At 45.0% G+C, this 18944-nt stretch overlaps 2 protein-coding genes across 8 annotated transcripts; both read left to right on the top strand.

Moving 5' to 3' along the window:
- Positions 1–454: 454 nt before the first annotated feature.
- On the top strand, positions 455–18279 carry LOC119017297 (gastrula zinc finger protein XlCGF8.2DB-like). 7 transcript variants are annotated; one of them, XM_037093935.1, is made up of 7 exons: positions 455–950; positions 2629–3487; positions 11408–11523; positions 11873–12387; positions 13715–14636; positions 16096–16211; positions 17200–17337. In XM_037093935.1, exons 4-6 carry the CDS (start codon positions 12195–12197, stop codon positions 16190–16192), a joined length of 1212 nt encoding a protein of 403 aa, XP_036949830.1. In that variant the 5' UTR covers positions 455–950; positions 2629–3487; positions 11408–11523; positions 11873–12194; the 3' UTR covers positions 16193–16211; positions 17200–17337. The 7 variants fall into 7 exon arrangements, with proteins under 7 accessions (XP_036949830.1, XP_036949827.1, XP_036949831.1 ...); XM_037093932.1 differs by having other exon boundaries at positions 13715–14716; XM_037093936.1 differs by lacking the exon at positions 17200–17337 and adding an exon at positions 16364–16518.
- LOC119017305 (zinc finger protein OZF-like) lies at positions 7366–10598 on the top strand. Its single transcript, XM_037093948.1, has 2 exons — positions 7366–7756; positions 9197–10598. The coding sequence occupies exons 1-2, from the start codon at positions 7582–7584 to the stop codon at positions 10153–10155; spliced, it is 1134 nt and encodes a 377-aa protein (XP_036949843.1). The 5' UTR covers positions 7366–7581; the 3' UTR covers positions 10156–10598.
- Positions 18280–18944: the final 665 nt, after the last annotated feature.

The raw sequence follows: 18944 nt of genomic DNA, 5'->3' as shown, positions 1-18944 counted from the left end.
AACAAATATCACTTCCGGGACAGAACAAGTCATCCCGGAATTTCAAACTAAAAGTCAGTTGTTGGCACAGCGCTCAAAGGTTCATTGTTGAACTTTGAATCAGGAGCTGAAAAAAATCAATAAAAAACAACCAAAGAGCTAAAAGCTAAATACTTAGTTCACTGAACTGTGGACACACTGATGGAATGTAACTTTACTCAACTACTGAAGTCCTTTGAAGTAATTACAATTAAATTAACTGATTTTCTCATGAATCAGATAAACACGTGATCAGCTGACTCACTGTAAACACGTCCGTCACTTCTGATACTTTAGTTCTTTTAATTTTGAACAATCTATTGTTCACTGACGTCACAGTGTAAAAACAGTTCCATAGTCCGTCCAGCAGGTGGCGGGAATGTTCCCACAGACACGTCAAAGATAGAAGAAGAAGAAGAAGAAGAAGAAGAAGAAGAAGAAGAAGAAGAAGAAGAAGAAGAAGAAGAAGAAGAAGACTCGCGTCTCTTTTGCTCGGAGCTTTTCTTCAGAACCAACCTGAACAGCGCTGCTCCACCAGAACTTCTGTGTTCCGATCACCGTGTGTGACTGGACTTTGTGCTGTTCACGTGTGTTCTGGGTGATTCTCCTCTGACGAGTCAACAAGGCTACACACGTTAGCTTAGCATGCTAGCTGTGAACAGAGCGAGTGTGTGATGGAGAGCAGACGGTGTTTGTGACGGAGTTCGTGTGGAGACAAAGTTCGTGTGACTGTGTGAAAATGTCTAAAGTCCAAATGCTGAGCTTGTTGGTGAAGCAGCGGCTGACTGCGGCTGCTGAAGAGATATCTGGGCTGTTTGAAAGAACGATAGCAGAGTACGAGGAGGAACTGTGTCGTTCACAAGAGGAGAACGAGCGACAACGGAAACTACTGGACGCTGTTCTCCAGCCTCGGGTCCAGTTACACAGAGCAGGTTGGTTCTGGTTGGTTCTGCTCACTGCTGCTTCTACAGCTGTTTGTACTGACGTCACAGCAGCCGCCGGTACAACAGCAGGGCGGCTGTATTCTCAACTTTACGGTAACCTAACGGCGCTGACATCAGAGAGAGTGTGTGTGTGTGTGTGTGTGTGTGTGTGTGTGCTGTCTGTGACGTCATTTTCATCCAACGATCAGCTGTTACAGTAAACAAGCTGTCACTGTGTTTACTGACTGATACATGCTGTCATCGCTCAGCTGTCCGTGACGTCAGCAGCCTTTACGAAACATGACAAATTATCAGCCAGCACATCCGACTTTCAAAATAAAAGTAATATCTAATAAGGTGGGTTAAGACTTGAGACTTGCCTCTGTTACTTAGTGTATGAATGTGTGTTAATGAGGCTTGAAGCACTGGTAGACCAGGAACCTAACTGGTCAGTGCTCTCCAAGTCTCAAGCAAGTCCCAAGTTACTGTGATGAAAATCAAGCATGTCAAATCGCACATCCTGACAGCTGAGAATATCACTCTCAGGTATTGCCCCCGCCCACTATAAAAGGAGGCTGAAAATCACAGGACATGTCTGTTCTGTCCTGAAATGTGTGTTTCTCTTCTATAAAATACATTCTACATCTCAGAGGCGAAGTCTTCACGCGTACGGATGCTTCTCCTTTCAAACAGAGCAGAGCTCCGTGAGAAACAGCAGGAGTGACACAGACACAACACCTGAGGGAGAAGCAGGTCCGCCGCGGACGTGCATGAAGAATCAAGCACGTTGCACTAAATGTGCGGAGTCGTGTTGGGTTGTGAGCACGAATAATGCGCGCACATTTAAAATAATGGCTTTGTGCGCACTGAAGACACTATATCTGAAACACACACAGGCTTTAACCAACACAGTGGCCAAATCTCCCAAGCATAAAATAATCGTTGAATCCAAATTTGATGATTTTGCCTCTCCCCCTCTGATCCTGTCTGCCACAGTGCCACTCTGCTTGTACGCACTGCATCTTACAGTGGCAGAGGGCAAAGTATCAAAAAACGAAACTAATGTCTCAATATGTGCAAAAAAGAAAGAAAAGCCAAGACTTTCAAGTCATCTGTGTCAAGTCTAAGTCAAGTCTCAAGTTATGAACGCCAAGTCAAAGTCAAGTCGAGTCTTTCATCAGTGTTAGTCAAGTAAGTCTCAAGTCTTCAAATTTGCGACTCATGTCAAGTCATGTGACTCGAGTCCCCCACCTCTGCTAAGTAAACACACACACACGGTGGTGTCGATCAGACGACATGGCTTCTCAAAAGTCTAACTCAATACTGAAGATTTCTATCGGTTGATATCAATAATATCACCACCAATAACATGAAGCAGCCGTCACACTGCATGTAGCTCATAGCTCGATCGATATGATGAAGGGCGACGTCTACAGGTGGTTTTCAGGTTTATTTTAGCCAAGAACCTCATGTGTCACAGCAGGTGAGGCTCAGAATGTGTCGATGGCACGAAGCACCAGCCACTCTAGGGACCTCCAGACCTCTGGAGCGGCTGGTCCACCTCAAGTTCTCTAGTTGTATTTACAGTTGGAGTTCTAAGTGTGGAAGTTAGCATGCCGACGCTTTTCTCAGAAACGAACGCTTCAGTTTTCCTCAGTGTGTGTTTGTGTGTTTCTGTTTCCTGCAGACGTCCAGCAGCTGTCAGTAAGTAAAGAAGAGGTTCAATCTGAGCAGCAGGAGTGCAGCTCCAGTCTGGACCAGGACGTACCAGAACCCCCACACATTAAAGAGGAACAGGAGGAGCTCTGGACCAATCAGGAGGAGGATGATGTCACCAGGTTCACATTTGATGATGAAGATGATGAAGATGAGGAGAAACCTGAGTCCTCACAGCTTCATCAAAGACATCCTGAGCAGATGGAGATGGGAACTGATAGAGAGGACTGTGGAGGACCAGAACCAGACAGAACCTCAGAACCAGATCAACATTTATACCCTCAGACTGAAGTCCGTTTTGAACCTGAGCCTCAGTTCAGTTTTGACGTCAGGAGCACAGAAGCTTATTTAGGTTTTACCTTTCAGAGACCTGACGGATTTGACTCCTGTGAGAAACCATTCCGCTGCTCCATGTGCGGGAAACGATTCAGTCAGAACTCAAACATGAAGACGCACATGAGGACTCACACTGGAGAGAAACCGTTCGGCTGCTCAGTTTGTGGTAAAAGATTTGGTCAGAAGGTTCATCTACAGAACCACCTGAAACGACACACCGGAGAAAAACCTTACAGCTGTTCACTTTGTGACAAACGTTTCACACGTATGGAACATTTACAGCTTCATATGAGAACTCACACTGGGGAGAAGCCGCTCAGCTGCAGAGTCTGTGGACAAAGATTCACCTGGAGGTGTCAGCTCAAATATCACAAATGTGTGGGTGAGTCCTCACAGCTTCATGAGCTCCCGATCCTCGAGCAGCAGGATGATGATATGCCACCAGGTCCAGATGGGATGAGACCCAGAACTCAGTGGATGGAGTACTGTGTCAGGTAGCATTTCTCATTTATCTAAACAATTAGCAGGAATATTAGCATGTCAGTTAGCTGGACAGTTTGGTTAGATTAGCGGTTACAGTTGGGATTGTAGGTGACCTCTGACCTCCTCATCAGGCCTTCACTTGTTGGCCACGGATGGTGTCATGCAGTTAAAACTGGTCAGGTCACCTGCTGTCTCAGGATCACAGGTGTTAGGAGGCGTGGCCTCGAAAACGAAAAGATGTTTCTGCTGCTTACACATTCAGGTGTCATGTTTTAGTGTGGACAAGGATTTGTTTCCTGTTTCTGTCCAGAGTTTGACTCTGCTGTTGTCAGGAGGCCCAAAGTGCTCAGATCCTAATGAATCAATCACAGCAGCTGTCACATGATTGTTTTAAGTTAATGCAGACCTGCCGACTTATCAGCATCTTAACATCAGAGTTACAGAGGTGCGCAAAGAGCTTGTGAGGCCGCTGAATCTGAGCGATTGTGCAGCTCATGTCCTCCAACAAGCCGGCAGCAGTACTTGTGTTTCAGTGTTTCAGGAGGAAGTTCACTGAAGTCTGTCAGGAGGGCCGAGCGTGACGCCGACGGTCCGGACACACTGACGTGGTCTCTCCTGCTCCACCTCTGCAGCCTCACACAGACCGTGACCGTGTGAATGAGACAGAACTTCATCAACTCACCTGTTCAACAAACAAACATATAGAGAAGAGAAGTTTGTCTTCAGCTGACGCTGTCTGTCTTATAAATATCATGAATATGAATCTAATCTGCAGCTGAATGAGATGGAGCACCCTGTCCTCCGTCAGCTGAAGGACACATGAGCAGACAGACGAAGTATTCTGACAGTCGTGTTTCCAGGGAAATAAACACAACGCTACTGCAGAAAGATGGCAGGTTACATTTAAATATCATTATTTATTAACAAAGTCGAACATGAGCTCAGAAAGTTGTTGGCAGCTCAGAGGACGTCTGTTGTTTCCTGTCGTCTATATTCAGTTGATTTTATTTTCAAAGTGAAATAATTCTTTATTTATATTGACTTTTTTCTCAGTTTGTCACCTGCAGAGAGAATGTATTTCATTAAACATCCTCATGTGTTTTCCTCTTGTCTGAGGACAGGAAGTGTGTCGTACAGGCCCCAGGTCAGATCTGATGTGTGATGTAATTAAAGTTGTAGTGACATCACAGCTCTGTGTCTCTCTGATCAGTTTCTAAAAACTGTCGCGTCCAGTCCAGATCATTAGATGTGCTGTGTGCGCCCTCTGCTGGACACTTTTACAGCTGCTTCCAGATCGGTGTTATTTCCTGAGCAGCTGAATGTTGGTCATTATTTGACCCTGCTGTGGCTGCGTTCACCAACACACTCTTCTTCAGTGTTTGTTAATATCAGTGTTATGATCATCAAATCTGTGCTGAGCTGAGGCCGAGAGGAAGTGACACAACACTGTTCAGTAGAGAAGGAGAAGTGTCTCACCCAGGCTCTGTCAGAGGAGATTATTCTTTCATCATTACAATAGACAATGGAATAAGTAATAACTTAGCAGCTGTCGGTGAGTAAAGAAGAGGTTCAACCTGAGCAGAAAGAGTGGACCTCCAGTCTGGACCAGGAGGAACAAGAACCTGCACACATTAAAGAGGAACAGGAGGAACTCTAGACCAATCAGGAGGAGGATGATGTCACCAGGTTCACCTTCACTGCTGTCATTGTGAAGAGTGAAGATGATGATGAGAAAAAACCTCAGTCCACACAGATGGAGACAGAAGCTGAAGGAGAGGACTGTGGAGGACCAGAACCGGACAGGAACTCTGATCCAGATCAACAAATACAACCAGTGCATGAAGTCAGGATGAATACTGATGTCACTCTGACTGATGTGGGACTTGGTCCTGGTGAGAAACGATTCGGTTGCTCTGATTGTGGTAGACGATTTCGCCACAGGGGGAGAGAAACCCTTCAGCTGCGCCGTGTGCAGGAAAAAATTCCCTCGCATAGAGACCCTGGTCCGTCACTTGAGGTCTCAATCCGGAGAAAAACCATACAGCTGCTTGTTTTGTAAGAAGCAGTTCACTCGGAGTGACTCACATGAGGACCCACACGGGAGAAACCCTTCAGCTGCTCTGTGTGTGGGAAAAGTTTCACACATAACCTGAGTCTGAAGCGTCACATGCCTGTTCACATGCAGGAGAGAGCGTACAGCTGCAGTGTTTGTCACAGAAGATTCAGCAGACACTCATATGTCACGAGGCACAAATGTAAAGCTGCTGATGAGATTGTGGAGCAGCGAGCTGAAACACGACACGGCGTGTTGGACACGAGGACGTCAGTGTCAGCAGGAGTCGACTGAGCTGATCGTCTTCTCTGAGAGTCAACAGCTTTATAATTATTCTTTTTGTTTTATCTGATTGTCACAAAGAGAAATGAGTTTAGGAATCTTGAGCTCCCTGAAGGTCCCGCCCACAGTGCTCTCTGATTGGTTCCATGCACGAGCAGCAGCCAGTCAGCACTGGAAGCAGCAGATAAACATCAAACTAAATATCTCAGACCTGAGTTCAAGACACAATAACAGCAATAATTTGATTTTTGTTTAAAATTCAAAAATTTGATCAACAGAAACCAAAAAGGTCTGTGTTGTTTTTTGATCTACATTTGATAAAACATAAATGTATTTTTCATACTTTATAATAATAAATATTAGATTCTATAACTGTGACAGAAGTTGACTCGTTGCTCTGTTGGAGCTCCTGAATGTGAAGTTACCCACTGAACTTCTATCAGTTCTGTTTCCTCCTGACTTTTTGTGTTTCGTCTTCTTGACGACAGTGAGACTCTTTTCCATCTTCATCCTTTAACTCAGTTATGCAGTCGAATCATTTTTGTGACATGTATTTTTATTTGTAAACCAAACTTGGAAATTGAACAAATCTGTTTAATGTTGTTTCCTCATTTCTCCATTTTTATTGTAAAATCACGGTTCTTGAAATAAGAATTTATTGACGCCATGTTTTTGTTATTCAGCTGTTTATTTTTTAATATCATTCATACAGTAAAATGTACCTTTTATTTCTATAATTAATTTTAATGTGATTTAATGCAAAATAAATAATTTATTTAATTATTCATTATCTGTAAAGTGAACATAAGAACATATCGTGAACCAGAACCAAGATCCTCAGCTGAAAGTCAGAACTGAAACTCTGTTCATCTTCAAATAGTTATGAAGAAACTTCTGATCCGGTTCTGGACAGAGTTCAGCCTGAGTTTCTCCGCTGAGGCTGAAACTGTTAGAATAAGAGCAGTTGTAACTATACCAGCAGAACTTTTTCACAGAGGTGAACAGATGTGAGTCAGCTGATGGTTCTGACTCATGTTTTAGATCAGTTCTGTAGAACCCACATCATCTGACATGAACTCTCTTTGTCACAGAAACGATCGTGTCGACCTCAAAGTGTGAACATGTGGTTTACGGTGACGCCTGAAGGCATCATCAAACTGTCCTGTTCGTCTAATGAGATTTACTTTATTATTATTATTATTATTATTATTATTATTATTATTAAATCAACAAAAGTATTGATATTGAGATGGTGTGTGTGTTAGTGTGTGTGTATTGATGATTGATGATTTCTAACATTTATTTATTTGACGTCTCAAAGAAACAAATTAATATAATAATATAACTCATTGTAATAATAACTGAGAATAAAGAGGGAAATAAATAAAAAGATACAACTATCTTTATTTTAAATATTAAAATACAAATAAACACTTTATGATAAAAAAAAATAGCAAAAAATAAGACAGTATAAAGAATATTAAAGTCAATGTTTCATCTGATGTGTCGTCTTCTCTGTGAGGCATGTTTATATAATACATTCAGGTGAAATCATTACAATATGACGACGAAGGAGAAAGAGAAGCTTTTATTTTTGAAACGTGACCCGGAGATTATCGCTGGTGTGACGTGTTTCCTGCAGCTGCAGTAGCGTCTCGTCTTCACGCTACAGTCAGAGTGAACCGGAGCGACAGGCCGGCTCACTCCCGGCACTTTCCCGGCTCTCTCCCGGCCACATCCCGGCTCCGCCCCGCCTCACGGTGGTCTAAGATGTCCGGTCTTCAGGGTCTGAAGCAGTTCGTCAGCCGGCGGCTCTCCGCGGCGCTGGAGGAGATCTTCGGCCATGTTGAGAGAACCATCACGGAGTACGAGCGGGAGATGAACCGACGCCACCGCAAACTGCTGGACGAGGTTCTGACACCTGAAGTGAAGCAGGGGAGAACAGGTAGGTTCTGTTCATTCTGTTACAAGCACGAAGTGATCGAGTCAAGGGGCTGTGCTAAGCTAACGTTTGCTACACCATACGTACACAGCATGTTAGCCGCAGCTAGCTCCTGCTAAGGAGTAGCAGGTGACAGGCCGAGCACATTTAACTGTGACACCAGAACACACCGGAAGTGTTTGTCAGTGTTTATACACAGTAAATATCCAGAGAGGCGTGTTGTTGTTCCAGGAAAGGAGCTGCTCACCGTCTCCACAGCACACCGGGTGGTGTTGGTAGGTGCTGGGTGGTGTTGGTAGGTGCTGGGTGGTGTTGGTAGGTGCTGGGTGGTGTTCTCCAGTAGTTCGTCTCCATGTTGTTGTTGATGAAAGTGGAGGTCTGAGGAAATCGGCCGATATGCAGACTGAGCAGGTCCATGGAGGGAGGCGGGTCTCATGTAGAACCCTTCAGAGCACTTCATGAGTCAGTAGACGGGCCAGTGACATTGAAGCGGGACGGGGATGTCTTGTTTGGTACCGGTATGATGTTGGTGGCCTCGAGGTCTGTTGGGCCAACAGCCTCACTCAGAGAGGTTCTGAAGATGTCAGAGAGGTTCTTCTCTTCTTACATTCATTGGACCACAGCAGCCAAACTGTAGGACGCTGTGACCGACTCCAGTGGTTCTGGTCAACACTGGGCCTGTTACGGCCCCAAACTAAACACAACCAAAGACTCGAACAAAAGAGGCCAGTAACATATAAAGGACGCCGACAACACAGTCAAGTTAAAGGTTTTTATTTAACAAAAGAAAAAGGGCAAGAGTTCCTGGCCAAACTGAAAAAAAAGAGAGAGGAGACCCCAGACCAGCCATGACCGTCGCATCTGGGGAATCCTCCCAACTAAAGCTGCCTAATCAGATACTAAACCTACTTAGAGAAAGAAAACAAAAAGATACGAAAACAGGACTACCAGGAACTCAAACCCAAATTAAAACAACAAAGCCCTGGTGCTCTAACAGGCCAGGGAACTGAACCCAAACTCAAATCAACAACGAAGTAGAAACAAAATAGCAAAAGACTGTGAGGCAGCGCAACCTCCCTCCTCCTGCAACATACCTGTAATGAGAGAGAGAGAGAGAGAGAGCGACGCCCTGATACTGCCTCCTTTTACCTGCTCAGGACACCTGAGCTCAGGAAGGCAGAGCAGGGCGGAGACAGGACACACACACACAGGGCACTAACCTGGCCACACGTAACAGGGCCGTTCAACCTCACTACTTTAGTGAATTGTAAAAGCGTTGGCAGGGACGTCTGATCCTGTGGAGGTCGTTACAGCTGATCTGAGTTTTAAACTATTAACGAACAGCAGAAATAAGCAGGAAGCAAACTGAAGAACATTTTCCCTGTGATGAGGTCATCACGTCCAGCTTTGGTGAAACTTTTCTTATATTTCTGTTTCCTGCAGACGTCCAGCAGCTGTCGGTGAGTAAAGAAGAGGTTCTACCTGAGCAGCAGGAGTGGAGCTCGAGTCTGGACCAGGAGGAACCAGAACCCCCACACATTAAAGAGGAACAGGAGGAACTCTGGACCAATCAGGAGGGAGAGCAGCTTCCAGGGCTGAGTGAGGTGAAGGAGGAAGATGAAGAGAAACCCGAGTCCTCACAGCTTCAACAAAGACAAACTGAACCGATGGAGACAGAAGCCAATGGAGAGAACTGTGGAGGACCAGAATCAGCCAAGAACTGTGATCCAGACCAACTTGTAAATCGGGTTTGTGAGAAGTCGTCAAACTCTCCTGAACCTGAGACTGAGGTCAGTGATGACGAGTGTGAGGACAGCACAGAAGCTCCGTCAGGTTTGAACTCTGTGGACGTCACTGAGAGTGAAGCCAAATGTGAGCCCGTGAAAAAGTCCTTCGTCTGCTGCGAGTGTGGGAGGAAGTTTGGTCGTAAGGACAGTCTGCGAAGACACATGAGGTTTCACACGGGAGAGAAACCTTACAGCTGCTCCATATGTGGGAAAAGATTCTCTCAGAGGCCAAATTTGATCCGACACATGAGATGTCACTCTGGAGAAAAACCTTTCAGCTGCTCGTTCTGTGAGACCAGCTTTGCGGTGCGCAGCGCTCTGGTGAATCACATGAGAATCCACACTGGGGAGAAACCGTTCAGCTGCTTGTATTGTGACAAAAGCTTCACTCAAAAAGGAGGTCTGAAGAAACACATGACGGTCCACACAGGAGAGAAACCATACAGCTGTCCAGTGTGTGACAAAAGCTTCTCTCAAAAAGCAAACCTGACATACCACTTCTCCGTGCACACGGGGCAGAAACAGTTCAGCTGCAGCGTTTGTGACCGAAGGTTCACATGGCAGTCGCAGGTCAAAAGCCACAAGTGTGTCGGTAAGAGCAGCAGCACCAGCTGATTGGCTGATGAGCTGCAGCCAACATCAGAGACAATATCTTAAATCTCACCTCAGTCGTAAATGAATATAAGATGAGTGTGGTGATCTCTGCACTTCAGCCGAATATGATCACGATACTTGTGTGTGTTTAATGATTTGAAACCAGCAGACTGAGCAAAGCAAGACGCAGCAGAAGCAGAAGCAGTTCTGACCAGCATATTGTGATTTCTGTTATTTTGCGAGTTATTGTGCAGTTTCAGTTTATATCACATACGACTGTGTGATATATGACGAGGGATCCATACATCCGATGAAAACACATTGTTGAATTGACTAATTCCAGGCAGACTTGTTGATTAACGTGTTGCTGACCAGCGACTTCACTTTCACTGCTTCAGATGTACTGAGTTGATATTTATGTAAAATAAATGTTCATTGATAAATGAACATTTATTTTTTAGTTTTCTGTTTGTCAGATTTGACCAGAAACACAAACAACGTGTTTAATTGTTCTGTTTAATCGTTCGTTCGTATTCATTGAGCGTGTTTCGTCAGATCTGAGCTGCAGATTATGAAATGGGAAAAAGTCCTTAATGTTGTTGGAACATCCACACAGGAAAAGTTATGTTATGTAAAGATATGGTGTTGAAATATCACCATTGTAACAGTGAAGTCACCCATACGAAGAGTACTCGAGTAAAAGTCTCAAAGTATCTGATGTTAAATGTTCTTAAAGTGGCACTTTGTTGTTTTGTGACAGATTCAAACTCTTAATTTTATATTTACAATATTAAAGGTGTTGTTTCTAAGAAAAGTTGTTTTTTGTGTCTCATTCTCAACTCGACATGTTCTGACGCTTTTTGTCTGACTGTCTGACTGTGGGTTGGGTCGGGCCAGACTGCCTCCAACACACAGTCACATCAGAGTTAAACCTCAGTCTCTGCTTTAAGATGTTGAAGGGAGTGAAATGTAAATCCTCCATGTCGTCCCTGAGAACAATTTTTTTTCTGGTTAGGTTCTGGAAATATTCTTGTACCAGAATATTCTAATAACCTTGTTACTGATCAATTCCTTTGAGGCAGAGCCCTAACCCTCAGTCAAGCGTAGATATTTGATCACAGAATATATATATTTTTTTACAGCTGATCGGAGGCCAGCTGCTGTTCTCCTCCTGCAGATCTTTACATCTCACTTAACTCTTCATGCTGAAGCACATTCTCACAGTCTTCTATGAAAGAGGCTGCAGGTTCATTTGGACTCTCTTTTCCTCCAGATCCAGATGTTCTGCTCCACAGACTGGATCTGCTGTTCCACACATGGTTCTGTGGTGTGACGTTGTCAGTCCACCTCCAGTAGAGGACGCCTGCTGATGGAGGGACAGCTGATCTGGTGTGTATATGTATATATATATATAAACATACATATATCAACATAAGAACCTTCAAGTTCAATGTGTTTCTTTGAAACTTTATTGTACTGGTGGTCCTGCCTTGTGTTATTTGTAGTAAGCCTGTCCTCTTGATAACATTTCGGCTTTTATTTTGAAGTCCCGGCACTACAGTGCCCCGGATGTTCTCTTCTGTACTGCCGCGAACTTCACACTTCCGACCAAGATGGCGTCCAGTAACACAGCAGCAGAGTCCGTGTGTGTCCACAGAGTGTGTGTCCTATAAGCTAGATTTCCTCCGGATCAATAAAGAATGTCGTTACTAAAGTTCAGGAGCTTTTATTTTGACAGGCGAGCGGAAGTGACACCCGGAAGTGATGGCTGTAAACTGAAGTTGAGTTTGTTGACGTTGGCAGAATCCGGCCGCTGCGTCCACGGAGTGTGAGTCCACTGAACAGCGCTGCTCCACCAGAACTTCTGTGTTCCGATCACCGTGTGTGACTGGACTTTGTGCTGTTCACGTGTGTTCTGGGTGATTCTCCTCTGACGAGTCAACAAGGCTACACACGTTAGCTTAGCATGCTAGCTGTGAACAGAGCGAGTGTGTGATGGAGAGCAGACGGTGTTTGTGACGGAGTTCGTGTGGAGACAAAGTTCGTGTGACTGTGTGAAAATGTCTAAAGTCCAAATGCTGAGCTTGTTGGTGAAGCAGCGGCTGACTGCGGCTGCTGAAGAGATATCTGGGCTGTTTGAAAGAACGATAGCAGAGTACGAGGAGGAACTGTGTCGTTCACAAGAGGAGAACGAGCGACAACGGAAACTACTGGACGCTGTTCTCCAGCCTCGGGTCCAGTTACACAGAGCAGGTTGGTTCTGGTTGGTTCTGCTCACTGCTGCTTCTGCAGCTGTTTGTACTGACGTCACAGCAGCCGCCGGTACAACAGCAGGGCGGCTGTATTCTCAACTTTACGGTAACTTAAAGGCGCTGACATCAGAGAGAGAGCGTGTGTGTGTGTGCTGTCTGTGACGTCATTTTCATCCAATGATCAGCTGTTACAGTAAACAAGCTGTCACTGTGTTTACTGACTGATACATGCTGTCATCGCTCAGCTGTCCGTGACGTCAGCAGCCTCGTTTTAAATGAAGCACAGCTGCTGTGTTTGTTACATCCGGGTTTCAAGATAAAAGTGATGTGATTTAATTTCCGTGTTGCTGCATAACACTAATCATAATACGACACAGACAAGTGTTGTAGAGACGAATGTGTTGTTGGAGGATTAGTTTTCTGTGAGGAACTGAAGCTTCTCTCCTCACATCCACCAAATACTTTGATAAATGTGTGAATGCAGTCTGCACAGATATCAAGCTTCCACGCTTTTACTTCACGAATGATGTCGTCTTCATGGAGACATGCGGAGGGGAGGAGCTGTGTGAGGTTCGTGAGTGACAGACAGGTGGAGGGAAAACAAATGCAGACGAACAAATACACTTTGATTTTAAGTAGCGTTAAAAATCTTATTTTAAACCTGACCTGCAAGTCTGAGAGTGATCGACTGAACGTCAGACGAGGAAGCATCACACACATTTTTTTAAACTGAGACAGAACGAGTCTGTTTGAGTCAAGGTGAAACACTCAGCAGAGACTCTGGTTCTGCTTCTGGTTCTCTGTCTCCTCTCTGTAGCATTATGTTCATGAAGTAAATTCCATTTCCTGTCCAGCTCCAGTCAGCAGTCAACAGAACAGAGCCTGAAGGTCAGCTCCGGATCACTGCTGCAGTCAGGCTGATAAACAGGAGTGAAGAGAAATCACCCTTTTAATTCCACAAGTTAGAAAGTCATCTCTGAACTCTGCTCCCGTCTGTAAACGGCTCCGGATCAGAGCCTGATGAGACTCCAGGGGCCAACTGTATAAATCATGTAAATGCCTGTAAATAAAACTCTTGTGCCAGTCTGATCCATCAAACTACACTTCCTGTTCTTCAGCTGCATCTTTGCTTCTGACATTTACAGTTAAACCAGCTGATCGGAGGCGTTTACAGTGAACTGAGTTTATGGTCAGACTGCTTGCTGTGATTTCAGGATGATTCAGATGTTTGAGGAAAAATATCATGTTGGATCAGACAGAAAATTCTGATCTGGTTACACTCCTCGTTAACATGAGATCTCAATTTCCTCTATGTGTTTGTGTTTCAGAGCATCCTGCAGATGTCCAGCAGCTGTCGGTGAGTAAAGCAGAGGTTCCCCCTGAGCAGCAGGAGTGCAGCTCCAGTCTGGATCAGGAGGAACCAGAACCCACACACATTAAAGAGGAACAGGAGGAATTCTGGACCAATCAGGAGGAGGATGATGTCACCAGGTTCACCTTCACTTTGAAGAGTGAAGACGAAGATGACAATGAAGGAAAACCTCAGTCCTCACAGCTCCGTCAAAGACAGACTGAACAGGTGGAGACAGAAGCTGATGGAGCAGACTGTGGAGAACCAGAACCAGCCTGGACTTCAGATCAACTTCCACAGCCTGAGACTGACGATACTGATGACTCTTCTGAACCTGAGACTGAAAACAGAAGGGAGAGCAGAAAACCTCCGTCAGGACTGAACTCTTTGACAAAGCAAGTTGCTGTCAGTAACATGAAGTGTAAAACTGGCAAGAAACCATTTCTCTGCTCCGAATGTGGTAAAATATTTTGTGGAAAGTCGAGTCTGAAGACACACATGAGGATGCACACAGGAGAGAAACCCTACAGCTGCACTCTGTGTGATAAAAGCTTCGCTCAGAAAGGAGGCCTAGACTACCACCAGAGGACTCACACCGGGGAGAAACCCTTCAGCTGCACAGTTTGTGGTAAAGGTTTCGGCCGTAAGAACACTCTGCAGAACCACCTGAAGAACCACACGGGAGAGAAACCGTACCGCTGCTCTCACTGTGATAAATGTTACTTATGGAACGCAGATTTACAGATTCACATACGATCCCACACAGGAGAGAAACCCCACAGCTGTTCCTCCTGCAGCAAACGCTTCACCCGTTATTCAGATTTACAGGCTCACATGAGAACCCACACAGGGGAGAAACCCTTCACCTGCGACGTTTGTAACGAGAGGTTCACCTGGAGGTATCAGTTCAAGAACCACGTGTGTGGTGGAGAGTCCTCAGTGTCAGTGGATCATAACACACCTACATCTGCAGGAACTGGTACATGACCAGATTCTGACGTTGTCCATGGGTCGAATAAAGCCCTGCTGATAGATCTAAACAATTTATAGAAGTCCTGAGAGTGAAGGCTGCTGGTGAAACATTTTCAGAGTCTGATTGAAAATATTTTCTCTCCTGATGTGTGTGGTCTTAACGCTGTTTTCTGTTGTTTTGTTTTTTATGTTTGAATCAAATCATTTTATTCTCCGAGAGTCACTTTCCCTGAGAGCTTCTGCAGCGTCTCGTCAGACCGACTCGCAGCTGATCATTTAAAAATGTGTCATACACACACACACACACACACACACACACACACACACACAGTCCTCCCACCCCACCTGTGTGTGTGTGTGTGTGTGTTAGCTGCTGTAATTAGCATGTGTTATCTGTCAGTGGCTGCTGGGAGCTGAATGTCATCCCGTCTCTGATCCTCGGTGATAAACTCCATCCGTCTGATCGATGCTCAAATGAAATGCTCTCTGAATCAGACACAGTTCGTCTCTGATTGGACAATCACGCTGATGGAAACACACGATGCAGCTCATTAGGTGACAAACGGAGTAAAAAGAAGAAAAACAGCGTGATGACGTGTCGCCTGCTGATGTCTGCTGTCGTCAGCGTCCGTGTTAATAAAGGTTGATGAGGCGACATGCTGCTGCTGTCCGATCGGTTCTGGCAGACATGAGGCCCGTGGGCCTCAGGGCTGATCAGGAGGACTGATCGATCGGGGATGATTGATGATGGTGTTTCTCTCCGTGTGTCTTCACTGGAGATATTTTTAGTTTGGCGCTGTGACAGGAAGTTCAGAGTGGAACTGAACAGAGTTGTTGGACTGTAAGTGTGTTTATTCAGCCTGATACTTTCACTCATTTTACTACATTAATCTGACAGCAGAGTTACTTTTAGATGATTACTTCTCTGTCCAGTGGAAACTTTTATCTCCGGACACTCCTGATGCTGAATGTTTGAAGGACAAAGTGTTTTTTCTTTGTGTGTTGAGAAAATGTTCCTTCTTCAGCCAAATGAACTTTTAATTTTTTATTATTTATTTTTAAAAATATGTTTATTTTTCAAAAGACAGAGAGACAAAAAGAAAACAAGAACATCGAAAAGAAAGATATAACATGCATTACATAGCACATCTAGAATTGTGGTATCAGTCCATGGTCATAGTTAGACAATAAGGCAAATGGCAAAAAGAAAACATCTATGAATAAATGAAAGAATAAAATCATTGGGTTCTGGAAACAGATGGGAGGCCAGCTGCTGTTCTCCTCCTGCAGATCTTTACATCTCACTTAACTCTTCATGCTGAAGCACATTCTCACAGTCTTCTATGAAAGAGGCTGCAGGTTCATTTGGACTCTCTTTTCCTCCAGATCCAGATGTTCTGCTCCACAGACTGGATCTGCTGTTCCACACATGGTTCTGTGGTGTGACGTTGTCAGTCCACCTCCAGTAGAGGACGCCTGCTGATGGAGGGACAGCTGATCTGGTGTGTATATATATATATAAACATACATATATCAACATAAGAACCTTCAAGTTCAATGTGTTTCTTTGAAACTTTATTGTACTGGTGGTCCTGCCTTGTGTTATTTGTAGTAAGCCTGTCCTCTTGATAACATTTCGGCTTTTATTTTGAAGTCCCGGCACTACAGTGCCCCGGATGTTCTCTTCTTTACTGCCGCGAACTTCACACTTCCGACCAAGATGGCGTCCAGTAACACAGCAGCAGAGTCCGTGTGAGTCCACTGAACAGCGCTGCTCCACCAGAACTTCTGTGTTCCGATCACCGTGTGTTCTGGGTGATTCTCCTCTGACGAGTCAACAAGGCTACACACGTTAGCTTAGCATGCTAGCTGTGAACAGAGCGAGTGTGTGATGGAGAGCAGACGGTGTTTGTGACGGAGTTCGTGTGGAGACAAAGTTCGTGTGACTGTGTGAAAATGTCTGAAGTCCAAATGCTGAGCTTGTTGGTGAAGCAGCGGCTGACTGCGGGGACCGAACCGGCCGCCGGTGCGACAGCAGCGCGACTCTATTCTCCACTTTATGGTAATTTGACGTTCAGCGTGTCTATTATTGTGACGTCACTGAAGTTTTACCGGTTGGACATGTGACGTCAACAGTTATTAAGTATTAAAGACAATATGAATAGTTAAACGAACAACAACAGGTTTAGCCTGCAGGTGAGAACAGGTCAGACGTCTGTTAGCGGCATGTTAAAGCCCATTAATGATAGTAGGTCCAAGAGGCGAGCAGGTATCGGACCATTTGATCTCACATTGTATGAAAAACGATGCTGCTGTCTCATCACGACTCGCTCAGACAACAGATTCGGAATCTCACTGGAGATTTTTTGCAACATTAAATTTAAACCAGAGAAAATGAATAATAAGAATGAATGAACAGCTGGAGATTTAAATGAGGTCCAGACGGTTCTGAACTGTTCTGAATCTGAACTGTTGCTCTGTTTCCTGCAGACGTTCATCTGTCAGTGAGTGAAGAAGAGGTTCCCCCTGAGCAGCAGGAGTGGACCTCCAGTCTGGACCAGGCGGAACCAGAACCCCTACACATTAAAGAGGAACAGGAGGAACTCTGGACCAATCAGGAGGAGGATGATGTCACCAGGTTCACCTTCACTGCTGTCCCTGTGAAGAGTGAAGATGATGATGAAGAGAATCCTCAGTCCTCACAGATGGAGACAGAAGCTAATGACGAAGACTGTGGAGGACCAGAACCAGCCAGGAACCCTGATCCAGATCCTGAGACTGATGACTCTTCTGAGACTGAAGTCAGTGATGACAGCTGGACGGGGACCAGAGAACCTCAGGCAGGTTTAAACTCTGTGATCAATAATATAATCAACAAGGACTCGTTCACCTGCTCTGAATGTGGGAAGACTTTCGTTCACAAGACAAACCTGAAGAGACACATGAGAAATCACAGAGGAGAGAAACCGTTCAGCTGCTCCTTCTGCAGTAAACGCTTTACCCGGAGGGAACACGTGGTTGCTCACATGAGACGTCACTCAGGAGAAAAACCGTTCAGCTGCTCCGTGTGTCACAGCAGCTTCAGCCATGGCTGGTCGCTGGACAAACACATGAGAGTCCACACAGGAGAGAAACCCTTCAGCTGCTCCTTCTGCAGTAAAACATTCAGGCAGCGCTCAGATTTGGTCGCTCACCATCGAATCCACACGGGAGAAAAACCTTTTTCCTGCTCCATCTGTGACACGAAGTTCACTCAGCGCCACACTCTGGTTCAACACATGAGAACTCACACTGGACTCAAACCTTTCGTCTGCTCTGTCTGCAGCAAGAGATTCTCGCGGAAGGGTCACATGACGAGACACATGGTGGCTCACAGCGGTGAGAAACCATTCAGCTGCCACGTTTGTAGGAAAAGCTTCACCTGGCAGTCACAGTTTAAAAGACACGAGTGTGCTGGCGAGAGCAGCGGCAGTCAGTGCGGCGCTGACAGAGCTCAGTGCTGATTGGTCGAGACAAAATCTAAAGGATTGTGTCATGGTGAAACATAATAAACGGTCATTGAGAAATTCATTTTATTTCCCAGTTTTCTGTTGATCACGTCCGACCAGAGTTACTGCAGATGTGTTAAACTAGTCGCAGGTAGTTTCTGTCAGCGCTGCTGAGACTGAACGTCCAGCAGAGGGCGACGCAGCATCTGATGAGGTTATAAACTCTTCTTCTTTCAGTTGATGGATGGTCGTATTTTTCTATTTAGAAGGAAAATATGAGTCAAAATATTTCCTTTTACACATTTATGAGTTTATGTTGTAGACTTATTAGACTCTGTAGTGAACTGGTGATCAGAAGTGTTGGAGATAGAATCAGAGCTTTGTGGGGTCTTTAAATGAACCGATTGTAACCAAGCAGGGCGAGATAGAAACACAACTAACCACAGTTCAGAGACAGAGACTGTTCCTGAGTGATCCGATCATAAGTGGACCGCTTCAAGCCCATTAGTTCACACTTGACCTTAAACATGTCTGGACAAGTGACCACCTGTGATGTGATGTCACTTTATGCTCTGTATGAGACAAATGGACTCTGTGCTGAATGAACAAGAAGGTCCAAATAATGCAGAATGAGTCAGAGACAGAGTTTCACAGAGTTTATAAAGTGTCTCCAACTCAACAACTCACTAAACTGACACATTTGTTAAGGGAGTCTGGGGACTTTCTCCACGGGGACAAAGAAGTCGC

This window comes from Acanthopagrus latus, chromosome 3 (genome assembly GCF_904848185.1).
Source record: "Acanthopagrus latus isolate v.2019 chromosome 3, fAcaLat1.1, whole genome shotgun sequence".
Classification (NCBI taxonomy): domain Eukaryota; kingdom Metazoa; phylum Chordata; class Actinopteri; order Spariformes; family Sparidae; genus Acanthopagrus; species Acanthopagrus latus.
The sequence above is the reverse complement of the archived record's forward strand: the minus strand, read 5'-3'. Positions and strand labels throughout refer to the sequence as shown.

Bases quoted from the DNA above. Each gene is read 5' to 3' on its own strand.
- LOC119017305 (XM_037093948.1), top strand. From the start codon at position 7,582: ATGTCCGGTCTTCAGGGTCTGAAGCAGTTCGTCAGCCGGCGGCTCTCC. The intron at 7,757-9,196 runs GTAGGTTCTGTT...TGTTTCCTGCAG, and splicing joins AGTGAAGCAGGGGAGAACAG to ACGTCCAGCAGCTGTCGGTG.
- LOC119017297 (XM_037093932.1), top strand. From the start codon at position 12,195: ATGTCTAAAGTCCAAATGCTGAGCTTGTTGGTGAAGCAGCGGCTGACT. The intron at 12,388-13,714 runs GTTGGTTCTGGT...TTTGTGTTTCAG, and splicing joins GGTCCAGTTACACAGAGCAG to AGCATCCTGCAGATGTCCAG. The intron at 14,717-16,095 runs GTACATGACCAG...CTTTTCCTCCAG, and splicing joins ACCTACATCTGCAGGAACTG to ATCCAGATGTTCTGCTCCAC.